The 24,890-nt window shown below is 37.1% G+C and overlaps 1 protein-coding gene across 2 annotated transcripts in view; it reads left to right on the top strand.

Annotated features, from left to right (window-relative positions):
• The window catches only part of itfg1 (integrin alpha FG-GAP repeat containing 1), a 70,647-nt gene that overhangs the window by 29,251 nt on the left and 16,506 nt on the right, over window positions 1–24,890 (top strand). Inside the window, exons 9-13 of one of the 2 annotated variants that reach the window (XM_007889419.2) lie at window positions 2,296–2,390; window positions 6,441–6,604; window positions 14,578–14,728; window positions 15,899–16,004; window positions 23,405–23,448. In XM_007889419.2, the coding sequence (XP_007887610.2) occupies window positions 2,296–2,390; window positions 6,441–6,604; window positions 14,578–14,728; window positions 15,899–16,004; window positions 23,405–23,448 (560 nt within the window). Of the gene's footprint in view, window positions 1–2,295; window positions 2,391–6,440; window positions 6,605–14,577; window positions 14,729–15,898; window positions 16,005–23,404; window positions 23,473–24,890 lie in introns of both variants that reach the window. The other variant, XM_007889418.2, reaches the window with a different exon arrangement.

Here is a 24,890-nt window from a genome sequence, read left to right as displayed (position 1 = left end):
TTTATTTGTGCAATGAAAGATTTGTTAAAATTAGTTCAGCCACAAAATTAAGAAATACTCCAGGAGTTCTAATTCTACTTATTAACATTTGTTATCAGAAATAAAAAGGAAATGATCTGTCTAGATCATTGATACAAGAAACAAAATGTATATTTTGAAAATTGCAAAGGCTATATTGCAACCTCAGGCTTCTTAAGGTTTTTTTTAAAAAAAACATTTTTTAACCCATTAGCACTCATCAGATTGCTTCATTAGATTTAATTTTAAAAATGCCATTTCGCAAACAAATGTTTTTTGATAGGTTTGTCTATGCAGCAGGTTGGAGGAAGATCCCCTCAGTAACATTCTGTGCTGCTAATCCTGCAGATCATTTTTAAGAGATGTGAATTCAAACCAAGCCCCATTGTCATCTTTAGATCTCCAGTGTTGCAAGAATTTAACATATTCAATCTCTGTGTACTTGTCTTATCGAGCTACAACTTCAATTTAAAAAAAAAAATATTTCCATTCGAGGTTTTACCTTACTCTGTGGTGGTATTGGGAGAAAGGGAAAACATCTTTCAACACTTGCCTATTTAGGTCCTTTAATGTGCCTCATTTCTACTCCAAATCGTTTGGAATTAATGCCCCAGTGGACTGACAGTTACTGTGTACTGCTTGTCCCCTATGATGATTTTAAATAGTGAGAACTTCTTTCCTGGGAACAAGTGGTACATACAAACTAGGAATCTTAAGATGTTTACCCATAATTTGAAGGGGAAAGGAGATGGCTTGGCAGCCCAAACAGCCTGAATAAATGAGTTCACTTCAGAAAGTGAACAAATAATGAAAGGAGTCACTATATGAATGAGGATTAGTTTCCTCTTTTTAAGCAAAAACATATGGTTGTGTAACTCATTTATCCAAAACATTATAATCCAGAATTTTCAAAAGATCGTTCAATTGTATAATTTCTGCCTAAAATATCAAGGCTATACCATGTGCAAAACTGCATGCACATCTAGTTTAATTTCTTACATGGGCTTATTTTAATGATATTTGGTTGTAAATTAATCCAGTTCCATTTGGACTACTGCCCTCAGGTCCACGTCAGTTTAAAAAAAAATCTTTTCATTTCAGACAAGCAATAAACCAATTTAAAATGATTATTTATTATGACCTGTAGTGAAATGGATCTACTCAGTTGAAAATATATTTAAATCAGGTTTTCTTTGTGCATGTCTAAACTAATATATTGTTCACTCAAATTGAAGAAAAACGGAAATGTGCTGTCCATTGTCAGTTGAAAGCCACTTTTTCAGGTTTAATAATTACATAAGCTTTGCATATAACCAAATTAGTTTGATTGCTGCATTGCCAATCACCATTAACTCTTTTGAGCCCTAATTACTTATCAGTAATGTGTTTTAACAATGCGTTTCCCGGCAGATTAAATCTACAGAGCATTTTTAAATAGGTTATTAATGTTGAATATTATGTAAACAGTTACAAGGTTATGTTTCTTTGCAAATTAAATCTACAGCATTTTTATGCAGATTATTAATGTTGAATATTATGAAGTAAAATTATGAGGTTATGAAATCGCTCAACAATTTTTACATTTTCCAATTAATAAAATGAATGCAGCCTTTTTTTTTCTTACAGCAATGCTATATTAGTAATGGTCAAGAGCAATACAGAGTACCTCATGTAATGAACAACAAATTAAAAATTATGTTATATAGAACCTTTCACATCGGAAGGACGTCCCAAGTCGCTGGATTCAGTCTTGCTGACATTTTTCTGGCTAAGACAGCTTAAATGTTCTATATATAATCAGTGATTTTTGAATTTAAAAAATCAGAACCAGAAATCTTGAATTTTGCAAGTTGTTGTTGCAACAGACCAGCATTTGTTTTGGAAAATCCCTTGTATTGTAGTGCTAACATTAATGCATTTTAATATGTTGCTTCATAATTTTGAATTGTGTCATTTTTTTTCAAGCCGACAGGTATTTTTTTTTCCTAATCATAAGACTTAAGTTTCACTCATTACACTTCAGTGAATTTAAAACATGTTTCCTACCTTCTGGTTATCCAGTTTTCCTAGTTTATATCCCCCTCCTAATCCAAATTTATGACAAAATTCATTGTTTATTCATCTCAATGTTGCTTATGGAATATTACTGGCAGAGATTAGCTGCCGTGTTTACCTATATAGCAAAATTCATTTTCATTTAATTTCCTCTCCATTATATTTTGTAAAGTGTTTCAAAATATTAATGATTTTATATGCAAGGTGTATGTGTTGTTTCAGATGGGAATGGACAACAGGAACACCTACTGCCTGTCTGTATGGATGCAAACTGCCAACAAAGTTTAATTTATCGGAATGACCCGGGATCTGAAGAAGTAAGTCATCTTTCAGTGCATTGAATAATGCAGTTATATTGTTTTAATGATACAATAGAGGGGTGGGGGGATTACAAGTGTTATGTTTGCTGACTACTACAAACATTTTATACTGGGTTGCTGGCTAATTTCAAGCCGTAGCTAAGATCAAAAGTGCAGATAGTCTACACAGCTACACAAGCTGAGAAACACTGAAACTGAGGTAAGTATTTAAAGTTTTCTATAAAGAAATATTTAATTACAGGGAAAGAATTGAGTTCATGATGGTAATGTCTGTTACACCTAAGTAAAATGTTTAGGTTTTTGTTATTTAGTAATATAGGAACATTCTATTTTCAGTATTATTCTTCCCTTTCTCTTGGCAGGCAATTGTTACCAGTTTAAACAAGTGCCCTTTGCTCTCCCCCCCCCCCCCCCCCCCCCGTCAATATTATGGAAAGTAGTAAAATAATGGCTTCAGTTGCAAAAAGCAGTAGTTTTCACTATGACAAGAGCATTGACATGGTCAGGAATCCCAAGGACCATGCACCTTTTGATTGTATTCCCCTTCACTGTCTCAGGGCACTAAGGACAATTGGAATGCCCCAACCTATTGCCTTGACAAAGATAAACTAACTCAGCATGGATCATAAATCAGAACTCTTACTTTCTATCTAATGCTGCAGTGTTTGATGCTTTTACTCATTAGCCTGTTAGAGAAGCTATCTGTTTCTTTCTTGAAATAACCACAATCATTTTGTTTTGTTAATTTTTTTAGCTCATTGAGATGAATTTATTACATATTAATTGGTATGAAAATAGTTACTTTCTAGCTGGTTCCCTTAAAATTGACAGAACATTTTAAAGAGTTTCTTAAGAACCTAAAAGCCTACTGCAAAATCAAATGTTTTCAGTGTCTGTACAGCTTCAGCTAACCGGCCATCTGCCCAGAAAGAGTGAACAGCCTCTCAACTGCAACAAGTACTTTGCAGTAGTCCCATTCTCAGCAGTTTCACCAGACTAACAAGAGGCATCTTATGTACTATAATGAATGGGATTTACTTGTCGCCTAATTTATACAATTAGGTTCAAGTAAAAGGGGATAACAATTTCACAAGTGTTCCTTTTCCTTCCATGCCCAACTTACAAATAAATGATAACACCCATCTTCGAAATTGATTTGTGAGAAGTGGTATGTCTGCTTTAAGCCTAGCATTGAAACTGGATTGTGCTTGTTTCCGTTCTAAGTTGCATTAAATTGCATTATGTTGTATCGTATTGTGAAAAAAAACATTACTGTATTAATGTTACCTTGGAATTGGTTGCCCAGCAACAAACACCATATCATTCAGCTTGACCCGGGCTGTTTGTGCTTCTGACAGCTGTCTGTTTTTTCATATCTGCATGGGATCAAAATATACAGTTTGACAGTCTTTGCAGGTCATTACAAAAAAGGCTGTTATAGCCTTGCCAACATAAATGGGGGTTGTATATGCTCATTGTCTGAACATGTACTTATATTGTCTTAACTATGCTTTCAAGGTTCATGGGTATAAGTGCTCCCTGAATACAGATGCTGCTGCCAGTTTGGGGCAGTTGATCACAGTACATTCAATGCTTAGATTGTCGGCTGGACTTTGTAAATTCCCATCTGTTTTGTACGTTTTCAGCCCATTGATTGCCACACTGGAAAAGAATTACAGTGTTGCATCCACTCAGATTTCTAATCATTTTACTGCCGTAATGTTAGTCCAAGTAAAATAAATGTTGAACACAATTTTGAATAAAACATTTAATATTTTACCTTTGCTCACCATGTTATCACTTTCTTTTCCTTGTATTTTTCCCTATTTTCCCTATCCCTCACTCCCACATTTTTATTGTGACCTTGGTTTTATCATTTTACTCGTTATTGTTTTACCTACCTGTTCACATTTAAAATGTTCCCAATCTTTTGTTTAGAATCTGGAAACTTGAGTTGCAGAGAAAAGTTGAAAGCTCCATTCTAGATTTCCTGCACCTTGCCTTCAAATCCTGCCTTAGGACCTATCTTTTTGACCATGCTTCCAGCCACCTTTCTTCCCCTATCCCACCCCCGCACCAAATTTAAGCCAATCTCTTAGTGATCAGACTTCTTAGGGTGAAATGTGTTTTGAACACTGGAAATAATTAATATTTTTATAGTTTTTAAAATACTGTTTAGTGAAATCTTCATTGTCAAAAAAATCATGTTGGAATTTCACTTCAAATGGTAATCTTATTATTGAGAACTACTGACTGGCAGTAGAGTTGATTAGGTGCTGCAGCAAGTTCCTCTACAGTGGAGGCTTTTCATGAAATTGCTGCATTATTGACATAGTGAATTATTCTGGCTCTGTGCTCATGCTATCGGTGCGATATCAGCTCCCTGTACCCACAAGGTCAAGCCATTATTATTGTCTGTTTGTACTGCTGCTCACAAAGCACTGCAGGGGTGCAAGTACACACATTCCAAAGTGGTGAATTCTGTTACTAGGTGTGGATTTTGCACAGGAGATGTGAGTGAAAAGAAATGGGAGTAGGTTTAAGTGTTGCACGCATTGACAGCTAAACAGAAATAAATATTATACCATGTTAAGACATGGAAGCACAGCAATGAAATAATTTGGTCTACAATACAACAGCAACAATAGCAAGATTACATTTGTATAGCCCCTTTCACGTCGGGAGGACATCCCAAGGCGCTGGACAGTACAGCATTACAGACCTGAGCTGGGGTCGGGGGGAGAGGGGAAGGGAGGTGGCCGATGGCTTGGTTGAAGAGGAGGGTTTTGAGGCGAGACTTGAAGGAGGCTAAGGAGGGGGCGAGGCTGAGTGAATGGGGGATGGAATTCCAGAGGTTGGGGACAGAGTGGCTGAAGACTCTCCTGCCAATGGTGGGATGGGTGGGTCGTGGGACGTGGAGCAGGCCAGAGCCGGCTGAGCGGAGGGAACCGGGTGGTTAGTAGGGGGTTAAGAGGTCGCAGAGGTAGGGTGGGGCGAGGCCGTGGAGGGATTTGTAAGTGAGGACCAGAATCTTGAACTGGATCCTCTGAAGGACAGGGAGCCAGTGGAGTCGGGCGAGAATGGGGGCGATGGGGTCATAGTTTGGTGCAGGAGAGGACACGAGCTGCAGAGTTCTGGATTATCTGCAGCCTGTGGAGGGAGGAGTTGGGAAGACCGACAAGCACAGTGTTGTGGTAATGCCTTGTTAAACAAGCATTGCATTTGCTAATTGAAATATGATTTCATAACATTTTTATTTTTTACATTTTGATATTTTAATGAGGACTTCTGCAAATATACACGAACTTTGAAAGATTTCAAAATATATTTCCGCACAACTGAACAAATTTCTAAGTCATTAAATTCTGCTAATTGTACACTGTAAAGATCTCAAAGATTGAAATGTAACAGATTATTTTTATAATGTTCAACCTTTTAATGACAGAGGAAACATTTAAATTCTGACAATCTCTTCATTCGTGTATCCCAAAACAACTTGCTTTCTACACCGATAAGAATTGTGCTACAGGCGGGTTGAAAAAAAACCGATTAAAAGCACCAGGAAAACAAAGTTTCAATATTGTAACTGAGGATAGTCAAGGAAGGAGGTGAAACACTAAGTAATCCAAAGGAGGTTGAAAAAGAAATTGAACAGAGTGTAGCAAACGTATTAAACAACTATTTCCTGAAGGTTTTATCGGGGAGAACTCTGTAAACATGTCATCCAATATCCAGCAAACATTGTTTGAAATCTAGGACTTTGCCATAAGTCAGGCTGAAGTTCTTTAAAAGCTCAAGGGGCTGAAAACTAACAAAATCGCCTTTACTGTAAGTTTAAAAATCCTGATCATGTGACTACCTTAAACAATCATGATCAGAACAAGACTTTTTGAAAATAGACTCTTACACAGCACACAATAAAACACAAATGTAAATTTTGTAACCAAAAATGAAAGACAATTCTTCCACCTCTCAGTATCAAAGCAACAATACTTTTATTTTCAATTGTTTCTGAATGTTATTAATGTACATGTTTCACTTCAACAGTGGATACCTGTTTTGACAAATCTGAAAAATGGTGAGACCATCTGGGGCTTTGTTCCACAAGACACAGCACTACCGCATTCTTTTCCAATCACTATTCACATAGGCGACTACAACATGGATGGCTTCCCTGATGCACTGGCAATACTAAGAAACACTTCAGGCAGGTAAGGCTGTTTGTTAGTTTCTAAGCGACTTCACACAGGCCTTTGCAAAGAATGCAATGTTCGATGACTATTATTTATTATTTTAAGGCAAATTGGATATTTTCTCTATTTTTTTGTGCCTCTGTAAAACCGGATACCAATTTATGCCTGTGGGGAAAGAAAATCTACATTGCACGGAGCCTCGGTTAGCAAACCAATTCTATTGAAGTTCATAATTCAAGATGAGGCCATTTGATTAATTTGTTTAGTCAATTTGTGGCTTGGATGTGAATTGAATGTATTCAGGATCTATCTGAAATGTGATCATTAGTACCATAATATGTTTTGAAGAAGCACGGTGAATTTCAAAAGGAATTGCTCTGGAGATGGCTGGCATGTTTTGCAATGTGAGCTGTTTGTAATAAGTTGACCCTTTTGAGTGCCCCCTTAAAGACCTAATCAAAAGAAGCATCAGACAGGGCTGGGAGCAAGTTGGCTTCCTCTACTTTGGGGACAGTGGGAGAACAGGATTCGGGGGAAAGTACAAGGAGTCAATGGCCTCACAGAAATAAATCTTGTTCAATATAGAAGTGCAATTTTTTGTACCAGGTGTCTGTAGAAATGTAGGCCATTCAGCAGAGAAAATTGTGACGAGTCACAAGACGTCACATTCAAGAGAGCAGGGAATATAACTTTGGTGGAAGGCCATAAGATGGTCTTTCTTTTAGATGTTTAGTTTTTAGATCTCCTAATTTTGGAAGAATTTGGGAATTCTCCAAATCATGTGAGGCACTTTGAGACGTCTCAACGACAGTCAAATCAAAAGAATTATTGTTTATAGTTGCTGTTGAAATTAGCACCCATTTTGAATTTCTTTCCACTGAACGATGAAGATGTGTGCATACCAATAATAATAAATTGGTCAGTTCAAACTATGACTGTTTGTGGGACACTGCTGTGCGCAATTCGCTGCCGCATTTCACCCACAAAAAATACAATCAATTCACTTTACAGTCTATTCTGTGAAGCGCTTTGAGACATCTAGAAGAAGTGAAAAGCACTATATCAAATGCAAGGATTATTATTACCAACCAGCACTACCTCAAGTCTGCTATTATTTCATCCAGGCCTGAAGTATTTAATGACAACAACTTACACTTATATAGCACCCTCCACTCAGGGTAGTGCCTCAGAGCAGTGGCGGAGCCTGACTCCGAGCCGGTGGAGGGGAGGTGGCTGAATGCACGATCGGAGAGGAAGGTTTTCAGGCAGGACTTCAAAAAGGGGAGAAAGGGGTCAAAGCGGAGGGATTCAGGGAGAGTGGTTCCAGACTTTCAGGACGTAGTGGCTGAAAGTTCGACCTCCGGTGGTGGGGTGGAGGGTGCAAGGGACAAGCAGGAGGCCGGTGCCAGTCGAGCGGAGGTGCCGGGTGGTGGATTGGGTATTGAGGAGGTCGGAGAGGTAGGAAGGTGCCAAAAAGTGAAGGGATTTGAACACGAGTTTAAAACACATTTTATAGGTTCGCAAATCATTACAATTGTAAATGAATGGTGCATACTGTGAGACTATTGTCCAGATGCAGGTATTTTGTTCACCCACTTTACACCACTAAAATCTTGCACTCTGTCTTGAGCTGGAAAATGTACTTATACCAAAAAATACCAATTTAGCCACTTGGTGTGGAAAAGGGGAAGAACAGTATCAATTTTAGGCACCTCTGATTTTCCAGCCTAATGGATTTTTCCAGATAAGAACGAATGCATGTTCTCAATCAGAACAGTTTTGCTTAACCTTGGATCACATTTGATTGGGATTATAGCACCCACTGTTCTTAAGTAGAAATGATTGGATCAATGGGTTCAAGCACAAAGGAGTTGATGTGTTACAGGAACTTCTCTTAGATGAAAGGAATTTTTTTTAGGCTTATGATTTTTAGGTTTCTTTGAGGAGCAGTGTTTGAGAAAGTTCAGATTAAAGCAGGAAGGTCATTAGAGAATTGTGATTGGATTGTTATAGATTGGGATACCGTATCTGTACATTGTGCTCTCTCCATGTGACATTGAAAGTCAAAGAAGCCTTGAATGTTCAGCCCGAAGGATCTTTCAAGCCCCTGGGGGAAACTTTAGCGGTAAAGTATAATGTCAAGTTGGATATCCTATGGCCTAGACTATGGCAGCTTTGAGAGTACATTCTGCATGCTTTGTACGCCTTGTTTTGATAATAAACAATTATCAAGGCAATAAAAATTCTGTGCAAAGCTGCATGTGCAGAAGCGCCAGTTGTTACTAACTGCTTGCACATTGAGATGCCAACCTCACTGGCAATCTATGTTTGACAGAAATTGGTCGGAATTTTGCTGACTTAATGTGCTGGTTTGGTTCTGTGTGATGCAGGGAACATTATTATGCTGATTACTGCAAAGTTCTCTGATTCCACACATTCTGTTCTTAATAATTCATGTGTGCAAGCATTATTCACGACAACAGACTGCAAGGATGGCTTTAGGAGAACAAGGATGCATATTAAAACTGGAGCATCTATGCCAAGCTGAATTGCCATTGAGTAGGTGAAAAAGATACATTATTGAGTTTCCATCTTATTCTGTCTCTCAAAATTGTATACAATATTTGCACTTTGGTGTATTCTGTGCAATTGTGTATGCTGCAGAATCTGAATTGGAAATGTTTCCACAATTTTTCCTCCATGGCTAGGGCGTAATTACTTTTACTTAATTACCATTATGATACTTTTAAGGTGATTATGAGTGACATTTGGTTGTCTTAAGTTATTGCTGGCGCAATTTTACAAGTGGCTATGTTGATCATATTCCATTTTACTCTTCTCCAACAGCATCAAAATCTTCCCAAAGTATTTTCTATTTGATATTTGGAAAAATCTTTTTGTCAATGGATAAAATTGGGAAATCATGTGCAAACATCAATGTTTGAATAATTTTCAAATAATATTATTGAGTGCCTGCATAGTATATTGTGTGCAGTGGCTTAGCCAAACTCAAATAATGAAGTGTAGGGAAATTGTGGGTCCTTGTGGACATGATTTTAAAATTGTTTTCTCTTCTCACACACACCTTCCCCAGAGTTATTCATATGTTGTGAATGTTTCTTCTCTGACAATATATTGTCTGTTCTTGGATCAAAAAGAGATGATTTGAATAATTAGAATTTAGTGGCATACTAGATGAATCTGTCTTTCAAAAGCAAACCCTTATTTCTAAATTGCTTTTTCAATTTTCTTCATTAATCTTCCTAGAAAGTGAACAAGTTTTTTTCTTATTTTTTAAAAAAAGGCACGGTTCTTATTTATTGATTTTAGTTTACTTATCAATTCCAGTTTATTTATCAATATCCCAGTTTATAACCTCAATCCTAGCCAATTTTCCTTTTTACCTGTAGAGAAGAGTCTTGGCTCCTATTTGTATCTCGCTCTGATGGATGACTAGAGGTCAGATCTAACACTGGAAGAAATTAAACCCATGAACACATGTTACTGAAATAACGTGAAGTTTTTATTGGCACATAAGAAATCTCAAACATTATGCATACCATACTCATTTTCAAAAAGAATGTAGATTGTTTCTACAGATAAGAGTCTAGGCTGACACTCAAATTCAGTACTGAGTGAATGCTCACAGCAATGTCCCACAAATAGCCATAAAGTTGAAGACCAATTGCAGCACTTCTGAGTTGCTGTCCTTCGGATAAGATACTAAATCCTGTTCTGGTGGATATTAAAGATCCCAAAGTCATTGAAGTCATTTACTTCATTGCTGTTTATGGGACATTACTATGTGCAAATTGAAATTCTGAGGAATGCTTAGAGACAATTTGATGATGTGATGAGATGCTATTTCAAATCAAGGATTATCTTGTCAAGAACTACTATAACTACAGCTACTTCTGCCACTAATCACAGATGCTTCCTTGACAGAATAGGAAGCAAATCAGGGAAACAGACTGTCGCAAAGACTTTTCTGCTCAGGAAATCCAGATTGGCGCTGAGAACAGTTTGGCGGTCTCTCAAGAACTTCTATTGCCTGGAGCAAAGGCAGACCATTCTCCCAGGAATAGTAGGGCCTCTGGTAAAGGGAATCAGCAAACGGACTGGGGTCGGGGGAGGGAGACGGCTATATTCACGTCCTTGGTAAAGGTACAAAAAGTTCACTTTGCACTTTCAATAGCCTGATTTTGAAGAGGGATTGCCACCTCATTTGACCTTATGGAAATTGGGTCATCCTTGAGTAGACTTCTTTTGAAAAGAAGATTGTGACAAACTACTTCACTAGTTGTCCATTATTAATTCCTCGCATATCAAGAGTGAGATGCTTGGGGATTACTACAGGAGGTGGCAGAGATGATTGTGGTTCTTAAAAAAAAAGAAGCTGCTTCTCTGGTTAGACATGCTGGGAAAATGGAACAAATGATCCTAACTAGCATCAAAATCAAGTGAATCCATCATTATGTGTGGAATTCTCAAAGCACTTTCATATGCCCAGAGCTCGCTTGGATGAAAGATCATGAGAGATGTGTGTTTGAAGAATGAATAATGTCTTTTGGCCCATTCATAACATCCTTCCAGAATACCATTCCTACCATCTCTGCATTTTAAATGGTTTCCTGAAATCAATGTAGTTTTCTGGTATCGGCCACTTTACCTGGTAACCCATTCCAACTGTTTTACTTTTGCATAAAGTGACACTTACTATTTGCTGAGCTAAACTTGCTCTTCCTAACCCTGAAATTACCCAAATATGAGCGCTATTTGGTGGCCGCTTTTATAAAATAGGAACATGAGGAGGACATTCAGCCCATCAAGCTTATTCGACCTATGTTTACTTCCATTCCATTTATTCCTATTAATATCCTTACATTCCAAGAAACTTTCTAACTGCTCTTTTAACTGTCCTAATTGAGTCTTCCTCTACAGCCTTCTGGGGCAATGCATTCCACAGTCTCACAAGCATCCCCGTGAAGGAATGTTTAGCTCTAATTTTAAGCTTTAAGCATGGAAACCCAGTTATGCGATTGTTTTGGTCTATAAACTTGTCCTACATTGAAAGGAGCTGCACAAAAAAATGGGCCAACGATCAGATTTTTTTGACTGACTTCACTGCGTGTACATTGCATGCTATGCACGGGAAGTGATGTTGATAACCTCTGGTGTTTCCTACACAGTTATGTACAACACACAGAAACCCCGTCAGTCACCAGAAGCCAGAATGTACCACGCTTCCGGTATAGCACAGGTTCACAGTAAACCCTGGTTAGAGCACTCGTATGCAAGCGAGACATCTGGGTTCAATTCCAGGCAGGGCGAAACCTTGGGCAAGTTTCCTTACTCCACACGCCTAATAATAATCCCTCCAAAACAATAATAAATTGGTCATTTTCAATCCACGACTGTTTGTGGGACACTGCTATGCGCAATTGGCTGCTGCGTTTTGCCCACAAATATACGGTCAATTCACTTTACAGCATATTCTGTGAAGCGCTTTGAGACGTCTAGAAGACGTGAAAAGCGCTATATCAAATGCAAGGAAGTGCTCTGTAAAGCAGTGTATGAAAAAAACTTGTTTCTAACCATAGTGTCTACGGCATCTTTGTTGAGTATTTTCAAAAATTATTAAATTGTTCTCCACTTGAACACGAGTCACTGCTCTCTAATAATAATACAGCTACTTTGAAACAATTCTTGAGCGCCACAGCTAGCTCCTGACAAAAATATTGAATTAGACCATTAAAATATAAGTTGTGCCTGAAAATAAATTAATTGTTTGATAACATAGAATATATTGCTTCTAGATGTGCAGGATGTTCCACTTATAAATACATAGGGTTCAATATTGAAGTGGCAGTGAATAAAACTTTAAATATATTATCTCTTACATATATTCCCCCCCAACCCACACACACACTTCTTTGCAAGTCCTCTGTTAAAAAAGACTGAAATTGGTTAACCCAGAGCAGACCAAGATTCATAGCTTGAACCTTTCCGATCTGTAAAGCACAGAACTACACCACATAAAGTAGTATATTTACCACTGAGGGATTGGGAGGCAATTATTTTGCTTCTGCTGTTTTTAAAAGTAGGCCAACAAATTGGATGTAATGATTATGCGGATTACAAATGTGGGTTAATTCATACAAAATTTTTATGATTATCTTATAAAGCAATACATTAGAATTAATGGGCGGTAATGGGTTTACACACTATTTCAATATGTAGAACTAATACTAAATAGTCATTAGGTAAAATGTTACCTTCATTTGATGCCGAAGATAACACAGATGTAGTGGGATTGTTTTCACATCTGCAGTGATCAGCCAAAAGTGAGAAGCAGTTATTGAATACCTCTGAGACAATTGAGTTAAAAAATGGAAGTCACATTTTGCATTAATCAGGGTTTCTGATTACTAACCAGTAACAAAGTGCATGTGTGAATGTCAAATGCCGGGTGAGAACCAGATCAGGCACATCTGTCTTACATGTGAAGAAAAAGAATAGCAACTTGGGCAATTGATAATGACCATCAGCTGTGGAATCCTGTGTGTGTGTGTGTGTGTGTGTGTGTATGTGTGTGTCTACGTGTGTACACGCGCATGTGTGTGCGTGTGGGGGGTGGGTAGGAAAAGAAGAAAATTGGAGGGGAATCTCTCCACTAAATTCATGATTTTGAGATTTTGCTGGCAATACTCAGTATTCAAAGCAACTTACTAATTTCCCACATGGATATCCAAAGTCTTGTGAAGAGTTAACAACAGCGTTCGTAATTATAGCGTTAAAACTTTAATTATTAGTCTTACTCAGTGACATTATTTATTAAGTTCCTAGCAGTTGCCACGGTTCAAAATTGAAAAAGCCAGATGGTGTGTGATTATAGTTGGTCTTTCGAAAATGCTTTTAAAAGCAATTAAAAGGTCAGGACCCTTACCAATAATCTGTTCCTCTGTGATGAGATATGTTCACGCAGTTTCAACAACAACAAATTACACTTATATAGTGCCTTTCACCTTGGGAGGACGTCCCGAGGTGCTGGACAATGAGGGGTTTGCACCCGAGCTCCGGATTGGGATCTGAGACGGGTGGAGGAGGGAAGATGATCAAAGGCACAGTCAAAATGGAAGGTCTTGAGCCGGGCTTTGAAGGAGGCAGCGGAGGGGGTGAGGCGGAGGGGCTCCAGGATGGAGTTCCAGAGGGTCGGAAAGACTTATGGCAGGACCGTCAATCGTGAAGCAGGGAGGGAGATAACGTGGACTGGGCTAGTTTCTTCACATGCCATGTCCTCCCCTCAAGCACATTTGGCTGCAGAGCAGAGGGTGCCTCATCATGCTGCAAAGTGATGGCACCTCACAAGGTTAATCAAACGGTCAGTGGTGCACTAACATCAAGTTAGATTTTCAGGAAATTACAGATTTCTCTGACACTTCTGTTAGATAAATGGTTTATCTGAAAGTAAGATTTAAGTAATCTGTTAATCCTTTACTAGGAACACATCTGCACTGTGAAAGCTTCTGTGATTAGGAACAGATGGGTTGTCATCAGTTTGAAGTAGAGCAGAAGGTTATGAACTTGGCTACACTTATTTACTGGGCTATTTTTAAAAAGAAAATTCACAATAAAACATGTGATTGACAGCTAACCTGCAGATGTATTGAAAATGGTCTAAAAAGATACAAGTCTGATTATGACGTGTATCTTCTCACCCAGTATTCTTTGCAGCTATGAGCATTTTTAAAGTGGGGAACAAATTATTTATTTGCCTATCAAAAATAACGCTGGGACTGTATGTATGTAGGAAAACTGCAAATGCATCTTTGTTTTATGTTTGAATTATTCTAAGTTTCTTCACATGTTATGCCCTCCCCTCAAGCACATTTCAGTATGATTTATGTAATCTTTGACTGTCTACTATTGATGCCTGGAAGCCTTGTTTGAAAAAACAAATTTTATTAAGTTATTTCTCCCCATTTTCACAGTAATAAGCAAGCCTTTCTACTGGAAAATGTGCCATGCAATAACGCAAGCTGCAAGAGTGTGGGTCGAATGTTCAGGGTGCTTTGGGAGTTGTCAGATTTGAACAAAATCAAGAATGCTGTTGTTGCAACCTTTTTTGACATTTATGAAGACGTGAGTCCACATTATTCTTTTAATTATGTTTTATTCAATGTTGATTTGAATTTTGTGTCCAACTTTTCATAGTAGTTTGTATCGGGCACCATTGGAGTTGATAAAGAATTGAGGGAAATGTTTTAATATTAATGGTGCAAATATTGGGCATTTGCAAGAGGACTGACTTATGCTCTATATTCTTAAATGCATTTAAATTAAGAAAAAAAACATGAAATATTTAGTTAAAATTAGTGATGTTGGCAACTAAATGAAGACCACCTGCACTGATGCACATAAGTATTAGGTAATTTCTACTTTATTAAAGAAATTATAGTGCTGTTGGATTCTGAATTTATATCGAAGTTTCAACTCAGATTTCCTTTTGGGGGAGTAAATTTACCCACTTTATCTTGGTAATCTAGAAGGAGAGAAAGACAGTTAAAGTGTGCTATCTGGTAATAACCACCCTGGACCATAGAAATTGTGTGAAATTGTGGCCTCGATATTTTACCCTTTCGTCTGAGGAAGATGAGTTTTATGAGATCGGCTAACATGGATGGAGATAAACGAAAAAAATCTTCAAAAAGCTTAATTTAGTAAAGAGGTAGAAACATTAAAAAAAAACATTATTAATGAGCCTGTAATAACTCTACAAATTGGAGAGTCTGTAACTGAGATTAATAACCATTGTAATAATTTTCCTCATTTTACAGGTGATCTTATTCTAACTAAATAAGGAAATCACTTGAGCATCAACTTTTGAGGAAGCTTAAACATCTAAGGCCCAATGTTCCTCATGAATTCAGACTTATTGAAATGAATGCTTCACAAAATACGTTATCACTTATAATGCAAAGCATAGATACAGTAAGCAAATGAAAATTGTGTACAGGTCAATGAAAACTCAACACATTCTAGGAAGATTTTCAGAAATTACATTCAAGTACAATTATGGTATATTTCACGTGAACGATAAATCAAATGCATCTATCGTCTTTGTCAACAGAATTTTGAACAATGTAATGTCTTCCTTTAATCGAATGTGAAAAGGCCATGTTGGGTTGGGTTATATTGCATTCTTAATATGATCGTAGAAACTATCAGTATCATCCTTGAAAAAATGTGTTTCTAAGGCAAATCTGGAACTTACTAATACTTGTCATTTTTACTTGTTTCCTCTTATTACAGGGTATCTTGGATTTACTTGTTGTGAGTGAAGATACCAACGCTGAGTTCAGCATCCATGCGTTGCGAAATAACTTTGATGCTGATGCTTACTTTGTTAAAGTCATTGGTAAGTATGTGTCCAAATGGATGAATTGTCTTTTGTTTTAAAGTTAAGATTTTTTCACCAAGTTCAAGCAGAATGGTTTCATGAAGTTATTAGTTCACTTTGTAACGCTAAGTAGGAAAAAAAGACACCATCTCAGTTGTTGTAGGGTTCAGAAACCTGGTTAATTTTTCCGTCTCTTACCGAGGGAATGTCAAGACCAATTTAGCCTCCCCATATAGTCCCAACTGTGACCAATAATCTGAGCAAAGACTGGGTTTCGAACCAGTGAGCTCATCGAATGAAAATGCAGCACTATTTACTGGACCGTGGAGCTACACATTAATTTTCATTAGTAGTAAAGCGAATATGAGAATTCAGTTCCATAATATCATATTTATCCTGCCCCTTCCAGGATTGGACATGACAGAAGTTAACAACCCAATTTCCATAATCAATAACCTAACCTCCGCTCATCACTTCCTTCGTGCTCTTTTGAAATCAGGAACTCACTATTTGTGGAAGCCATGACAGATATTGAAATTAAAATTACTATGTGGATTTCTCTGGGAAATTGTACCTTTTTAAAGTCTTATGGAAATTTGCCAAATCCACGCCATTGCTATATATATATATATAATGCTAATATTAGCATGTATGTCGGTTATGAAAGTACTCTGCTCCAGACTGTAGAGTTTCTTAAGAAAGGGAGTGATTAGTGATCGGGTTATTAAGGTGTTTCTTTTAATCATGATGTACTACATGCTTGACTGTACATGATTTAAACTAGGGCTGATGGATAATTTCAGATTGGGAACAGGTGTTCCCAATGCTATGCTAGTATTTAAGAGACTGTGAAGAAACAAAATGAGGTATTAATTGGAGGCTTCACAATATAGGAAGCTCTGACTTCTTTTCCTGGTCTAGAGACGATTTTATATGCATCATTCTGTAAGTTAGTACACCGTGACACGTTCGAGTATTGACTTTCTGCCTGGCTTGGCTGGTGGATGGCAGACTAAGAAAATGGGATTCCATGTTGATAAATTCAACATTTGAAACATTCAGAATTCATTCCAGATGAGGAGGTGATCATTTTAATGATGTATTAAAGCCCAGGTGCACAAATGGTAATAAAATTAATATAAATTAATTTCTAGCAAAATACAGATTTTAGTATCTACTCAGTGTGCATGCACCGTTTTTGTTTTAAATATACATTATTTCCCAACTTTAGAGAACCCACAACACTATTTAAGACAAGAGTTTCTCCCAACATTCTGGCCAACCATTTTCCAAATAAATTGGTCATTTGCCTCCTGGTTACTAAGGGACATTGTTGTGAGCAAATTAGCTGCTACATTTCCCCTACAATTACACAATCACTTTAATTAATAGTAATTAGTGTAAAGCTCTTTGAGATGTTTCAATGTTATAGGTGCTACTTCAAATGCACATCTCCACTGGAGGCTGACCTACCTATGCTGGAAGCCAGAAGTGACTTCAAAATTGACTTGACAACTAGAAAGTAGAACCAGAAGGCTGTTTCCCCCCCACCCCACCCACCCAAGGACACAGTGGCTAATTTTATGGACATGAAACGCTACGTTGTGACATGATCTCCTTCTATTGTGTGTTTTGTTTGTTTGTAAACGATGCAAAGACCTCTATTTTATCATTGTATTTTTCTGGCCAGTGCTGCTTATATTTTCACTTTGGACGAGGAAATGTTAAGGAGGCTTGATGTGCTGCTTCAGCAATCAGCACTAAACAGATTTAATCAGCAGGTGTTCATGTGCTCATCAGAATTAATTGCATGGGAATCGTAGCTGCTTGTGATTACATGGAAAAGGTTGTTCTTTTTCTCAATATAATCATAAGTGGCAATGATAAGAAAGCTGTCATTGCTTAAGGAAGAATGATTCAACTTTGTTCATCCTTGCTGCAGGATTTTAGCAATACCTGTAGTTAAGATTTTTGAATGACCTCTTTTTTATTGGCCAGCAAATGTGAAATTATAAGGTATTGTTAAGTGCACATTTCCCCCTACATTATCCTGTTGCAATAAATGCTTCATTGCCAGCACTCCTTTTAGAAGTTCAGAATTTAACAATATCTATGAGTTCATATACACAGCGGTAATGGCAGAGATCACTAAAGCACCCACCCTCAGTTAATAGCTATCTGCTGATGTTGTTGAAGCTCCTTTTCGAATGATGTGGTCATTACTCAGTCAGCAACTTTCTTGATTATCAACACTCGCATCAAAAATGTTAGAAGCATAGAAATGGCATCATGAAACACATCCGTATTCCTATTAGTTGACAGTTTGAAATCTATACAAAATATAATGCTGATTTATCATATCGCACCCATAACTGTTTACCTTTTACAAAGAGGAATGCTGTTTGGCTCCTCGCTTTAAATGAAGCTGCATTGATATTTACGCTGATTTTTTTGATGCAGTTTTGTGCTGGTCAAGGTGCAGGCTGTATTTTCTGAGAAAGATGCACTTTGTTTTAACTTCGGGTATCCATTTTCAGAAACCAAGACTTCTAAGTCAAGAAAAACAATGACCAGATCAGCATAAAGCTCTTGATTCTGTCCTAATAATTTATTTGAACAACAATCCTAGAAGAGGAAAAAGTGTCCGAAAATGATTCCCACACAAACCATGCTTCAGGTTTGTCAGTACGTGGGCAATCGTGTCCTGTGATCTAGTGCCCAATTGGGTCTTGGTTGCAACTTTAATCTCATCAGTCTGGGCTGGAATCAGTCTATAGTATCAAAGGTGAAGAGACTGTATTAACCCCTGCATTACCCAAACTCCATCTGTTTTTTCTACCAAAATTATTTGTAGCTTTTTTTGGAAAAAAATGCTTTTAACACTTTTTTTTAAAAAGATAGCATTTTGCAATATTTATGAGAACAAATCCACAGTTGATCAGGATTGTTCTTCAAGTAAATTGTTAGGACGGAGTCGAGAGCAAAATCTGAATACCTAGAGTACCCTTAGGTTTAATCATTTAGGTTTATCTCTTGTTAAATATAGAAAATCACACACAAAACACACCCAGGTCACTGCACGCCACAGTGTACCTCGTGCAGCACTTTGGGATGTCCTCCCAACATGAAAGGTACAATAGCAAATTTAAGGATTATTTTATTAAAATAAGCTACCTATAAATGTTCGCAACTGACCAAAGTCAGTTTTTCTAGAAGCACCTTAAATGTTTATGCCACATGTAATAATAATAATAATAATCCTTGCATTTGATATAGCGCTTTTCACGTCGGGAGGACGTCCCAAAGCGCTTCACAGAACACACTGTAAAGTGAATTGACTGTATATTTGTGGGCGAACGCGGCAGCCAATTGCGCACAGCAATGTCCCACAAACAGTCGTAGATTGAAAATGACCAATTTATTACTGTTTTGTCTTGAGAGATTATTATTAGGTGTGTGGAGTAAGGAAATTTGCCCAAGGTTTCGCCCTGCCTGGAATTGAACTCAGGTCTCTGTAGTTTTTATTCATCAGAGGAGAATAATTGAAGTTGGTAAGGGCATTTATATTAGGTTACCAAAGTTTATTCTCCACTTATTAATGACAGGCAAGTAGAAAGGAAAAGGACCATAAATTAGATGGATTGAGCATCTGTACATTTTGATGCTGTTAAAATTCTCCACGAAGCTCACATGTTCCATGTGATAACAGTGTTACAGAGGTTATATCCAGTCACCAGTAGATTTTCCACACAATTACAGTAGGCCTCGGCAGTGGTTTTGCTGACTAGACACAGTTTAATTAGGCACTTTTGAATTTGAGCTTAATGATGAATTTCTTCACCAAATTAAAATTGGTGTTGCTTTTTCTGTATGATTCTGCAATTACTTAATGATATTGTGCATGAGATATTTCACATATTTCCCATAATGGGAACTTGGTAGTATTTTTAAAGATGAACCGATTAGTAATTAATAATAATAATCCTTGCATTTGATACAGTGCCTTATTATGTCTTCAAGACGTCTCAAAGCGCTTCAAAGACTATACTGTAAAGTGAATTGACTGTATATTTTGTGGGTGGTATGCGGCACAGCAGTGTCCCACAAACAGTCATGGATTCAGTGACCAATTTATAAGTATTATTATTTTTGAAGGAATTATTACCTCCAGAAAAGCGATCCATCAATCGATTAACAACCGGGTTCCTATTTAATACTGGGTAAACAGAGGTGTGTGGAGTAAGGAAACTTGCCCAACTTTTCGCCCTGCCGATGAAGATATATAACTCAAAAGTGTTCTATATCTTCAATCCTTTAGTGCAACCAAAATATTACATTGATAATTGATGTTTTAAACAAGCCAAAATTTCTTCCGAATAGTTCCATTATACTTGTTTTCAGTCTTGAAAGCTCCTTATGACAAATTATGTCTTCTATCAGTCAACACATTTGGATGAGTTACGTATGGGATGTGAGAAATGCATTCATAGATATTTTTGCGAGACGCATATACCTACAAGCTTTGCAAATTGTTGTTGTTTCTTTCTTGAAAATTTGGTTCCAGTCTGGTGAGCATTCTGTTGATGCAGCACATACTGATGGAAATTGATCCATTTTCAAACTGTTCCCTGATGCTACTCTTCCTGTTTCAGGTTTAACTTCTTTTAAAACCCAAATTCTAAATGCCTACAGTTTATAACTGCTAATAAATCTCTTAGTCTGACCTACATTTCTGTACAATTAAAGGAAATGAATGAATGGTTTTGAGAAATGAACAAGGAGATTTGTATTGTGCTTGTCTGATGTGATCTTAGAAGTTAAATGCCATTTTGCTTCCTGCCTTGGGTGATTTGATTTGCCGTTGTCTCTTTGTAGATAATAAAAGCTGTGTTTACAGTTTTCAGGATATATTGATGAAAGCCTCCATGTGGTTCAGCTTTTATGAATTAAAGATATAAGCCTATTTTCAATGGTAACATTGTAGAATTGAATGCATCCCTTTGGGCATAGTCAGTGGTGAGTGCTGCACCAACCATTTTTGTATGGATAATCTATATTCAGAAGCATACATTGCAGTTCTTTTTTCATCCACTCTCCCCCATTACTGTACCTTGACATTCTTAAGTGACCCAATATTGTTTTTTTTCAAGTGGATGGGCAAGTGGGAAGTTGACAGGTGTGTAGATGTGGATGGTGGGGAGTGGAGGGTAATAAATCAAGATTTGATGTCCAGATGATTTGTCAGTTTTGTTGCACCACTTACTTGCAGGTGTTCAGAATTCTGGCACTGACAATGATATAATTGATTCTTTTTAACTTACGGAATACAGTTTCTCTGTTGGATCTTGCACTGGCAGATCAATTCCTGATCTATTATCATAACCTGCACTAAAACTGCTTTCATGTCATTAGAAGTGGTTGGATTTCTATCTCCTACTCTGCATAGGGATTTAAAATAGAACATCCATTTGTAACTGTTAAACAGAGTTATGTTTTTTGTTTTGATGTTGATTCGACCTGACTGAATCAGGTATCAGCCCGACTTAATGGTAGCACTCTCGCCTCTTGAGTTGGAAGGTTGTGGGTTCAAAGCCCCACATCGGGCCCTGGAATCACATAGTTGAAGCTGACACCAATGCAGTATTGAGGAGTATTGCATTGTCGGAGGTGCCATCCTTTGGATGAGACATTAGGTGGATGCTTGTTTAGGTGGATGTTAATGATCCCTTGACACTATTCAAAACGAGAAGGGAGTTTCTCCCAGTGTTCTAGCCAACAATCCCCCAGCAAACACTGCAGACCTGATGCCTTCAGGTACAGCACAATTTCCCCCCCAAAAAAAAATCAGACTCCACAGCTGTTCTGGATTTTACATATTTTATACCGCTCAATTGAGCCTTTAGTAGTGTGAACTACTCATTATTGCCAATGCAATTGAGTGGTATAAATTATTCAAAAGTCTACAAATACAGCTGGAAAGTGTAATATTCTTAAGGGAAAACGTTGCTTTATCTGAAAGTATTGAACCCACAAGATTTCCAACACCAGAGACCCTGCCACTGATGGAATCAATAATTTCATATTTCTCCATCCGTTGCCCCCTTTCTTCCAATCTTCCCCGCAAATATTTACTGAAATCGTTGATGGTTAATTACCATTAGCACTAATGAAAGTGCATTGCTCCCAAGATACATTCACAAATACTAAACACTCGTGCAATGTTTGCAGCTATTTTAATGATCAGAAGAGTGTTGAGTCTCATCCACAGTAAAATATTAATTTTCTCATTGGTGTATGCAACCTAGGAACTAGAAAATAGTTAAGATAAGGGTGTTTATATATTTAATGCTTCAGTCGATCAGTTTTGTTTTAATTTGCATATTGAATATTGTTAATTAATATCCTGAAATATGAAGCAGCCAAGTTAACATTTGCCTTCTGATCATCACCGAGTAATAGTCTTAGATATGCTAAAATATATTCTCACAAATTATTTCTGTAAAAAAATATATATTTTCATCCTTAAGAACAGATTTATTATCCTATAAACATTCTTTAAAAAAAATCAGCAAATTGTAGTGTTCCTGGGCTCCAACTAACTGGCTGTATTAGCAATTTGTTCCACACAATGGTTCCAGTGCTTTGCAGCTTTTAGGTTCGAATTGCTGCTGTGCTCCATGATCTGTAACATCCGCCTGAAACTGAACAATCTTGAAAAATTGCTGATCAAATCTGTTTTAGTGCTAATGATTTTTTTTTGTAATGTTTCACCGCAGCTGGTACTGTTAGCTCAATTCCCCCACCTGCTCTACATAGTTCTATAATCATTCAAGATGTTTTTTTTATCTGAAAACTAAATTCAATTTATGTGTGGGTTTCATTTTTATGTATAAAAGTAGGGTACAAATCCTGCATTTTATCATTTAAAAATTGCACTTTTCATCCCATTATTCTCAAGACATTTTTAAAAAGCTTTTCTATGCATTACTGCAGGAGGCATAATAATCTACTTTAAAGCCAACAATGGTCAGCATTGAGGATATAAAACACAAATTGCTTTTGAGGTTTCATCTGCTATGGTACATTGGTCGCGGGGGATTTCATTTCAGATAATAGTAATTTATTGTCGGCCATATAAATTTTAGCAAGTAATATATTGGTGAGAAAAGCTGTTGTTGCAAGCTTATGGTGAAAATGTCACCTAAACTAACGCCATGTAAGATATTTTTTCCTTTAGGCAATAATCAGTCAGTTTATTCTTTGTAATAGAATAAATTTTATGATGTTGAAAATCTATTTATACACATTGAAATAACTGATTTATTATAATAACTGAACATTTTTCTATTTATGTAGTCATTTGCCTTGAAAATGAAACTTAAAAGTTTCTATTTCTTTTCCCTTACCCCCACCCACAGTGCTCAGTGGATTGTGTTCCAGTGATTGTCCATACAAGATTACTGTAAGTAATGAACGTCTGCATCAGGTACTGCTTATTTAAGTTGCAGACTTTTAAGTGTTGGCTGAAAGGTGTCATCTTCAACTCGGCTCAATTTAAGGCTCAACTTAAGTGCTTTGTATTCCAATGAAATAGTGTATCAAAAATATGTTGCACATCTTGCTGTAAAATAATGATTATCAATACAAGAGTCATATAAATCAACCGAAAAGTATTTGAGAATGTGAATGCAGCCGTGTGTTCAAAAGTATGTCAATCAGCTGCTATAAGACATAACCCTGAGAGAGACGGAAGCGAGCCAAATATGGCTTAACAAATCAGTACAGAAGTTTCAATTTTTTTAGTGCAATAATGTTGCTCATATTCAAGTGGTACGTTCTGGAGAACAAATTATTTTTGTGTGTTATTTTCCACAATAACTTCCATTTGTTCAAACTGTCTTTGTATGAAACAGCTGTGTATTGGAAGGGGGAATCATTGGAATTGTACTTCTTTTAAAGAAGCAATTTAAATACTGTAGTTCCCAAATACTTCTGTCGGTGTGCATCAAATTGTGAGAGTATTGTCCATAGAGGACGAGCTTCTTTCTTTTGAAATTGATTTGGACAGTTGAGGAAAGTGTTCGATGAAAGTTGCCCAACCACTTTTCTGCTATAGAGATTGCCAGTTCATTTAAGAGGACTCATTTCCTGAACTACTTAATGCCATTTCACTTGCACTTGAGCAAACGTTGGCAATTTTGGGTGGAAAGATATCAGATTAATATGAATCCTCAAAAAAGCTTAGTCTTAATTATCATCCTTGATAATCTTAGTGCTCTAAAAGCCTTTTAATGGTGGAATGTTATAGCCTTTCTGGAAAACTCAAAGGGAAAACTATTAGACATTGACTGAGAGAGCTGGGAAAACTCAACAGGTCAGGCAGCATCTATGAAGAAAGGAAAGTAAGTCAACGTTTCGAGTCAGGACTGACGAAGGGTCGTGGACCCGAAATGTTGACTCACTTTCCTTTCTCCATAGATGCTGCCTGACCTGCTGAGTTTTTTCAGCTCTCTCTGTTTTTGTTTCAGATTCCAGCATCTGCAGTATTTTGTGTGTTTTAGACATTGACTGTTAGACATAGATAATTTATGATATAAAACCCCAGAGGTGGTGCAGCTGCACCTCAAAATTCTGTGTCGAACCAGACTAGCTTGAGGGAATGCCAGTAACATTGATTCACATACATTCTCCTACCTACAGAATTCTCTCCCCGATAATAACTGAACTCTGTTCCTTGTTTAGATGCTGACTTAACAATCTGGTTTGAAACCTGATTTGTACCTATTGCTGAATCTCTTTCAAATAGATTTTTCCTCTAGTTCTTAAAATACAGAAATGTAAATGGGTAGAATTGAGTGAGTTATTTAGCAGGATCTCAGAACTAAGTGTAGCTTACACAACATA

This window comes from Callorhinchus milii, unplaced genomic scaffold, assembly GCF_018977255.1.
Source record: "Callorhinchus milii isolate IMCB2004 unplaced genomic scaffold, IMCB_Cmil_1.0 Scaffold14, whole genome shotgun sequence".
Taxonomy (NCBI): domain Eukaryota; kingdom Metazoa; phylum Chordata; class Chondrichthyes; order Chimaeriformes; family Callorhinchidae; genus Callorhinchus; species Callorhinchus milii.
Note: the sequence above shows the minus strand (reverse complement) of the source record. Positions and strands in the feature narration are given on the sequence as shown.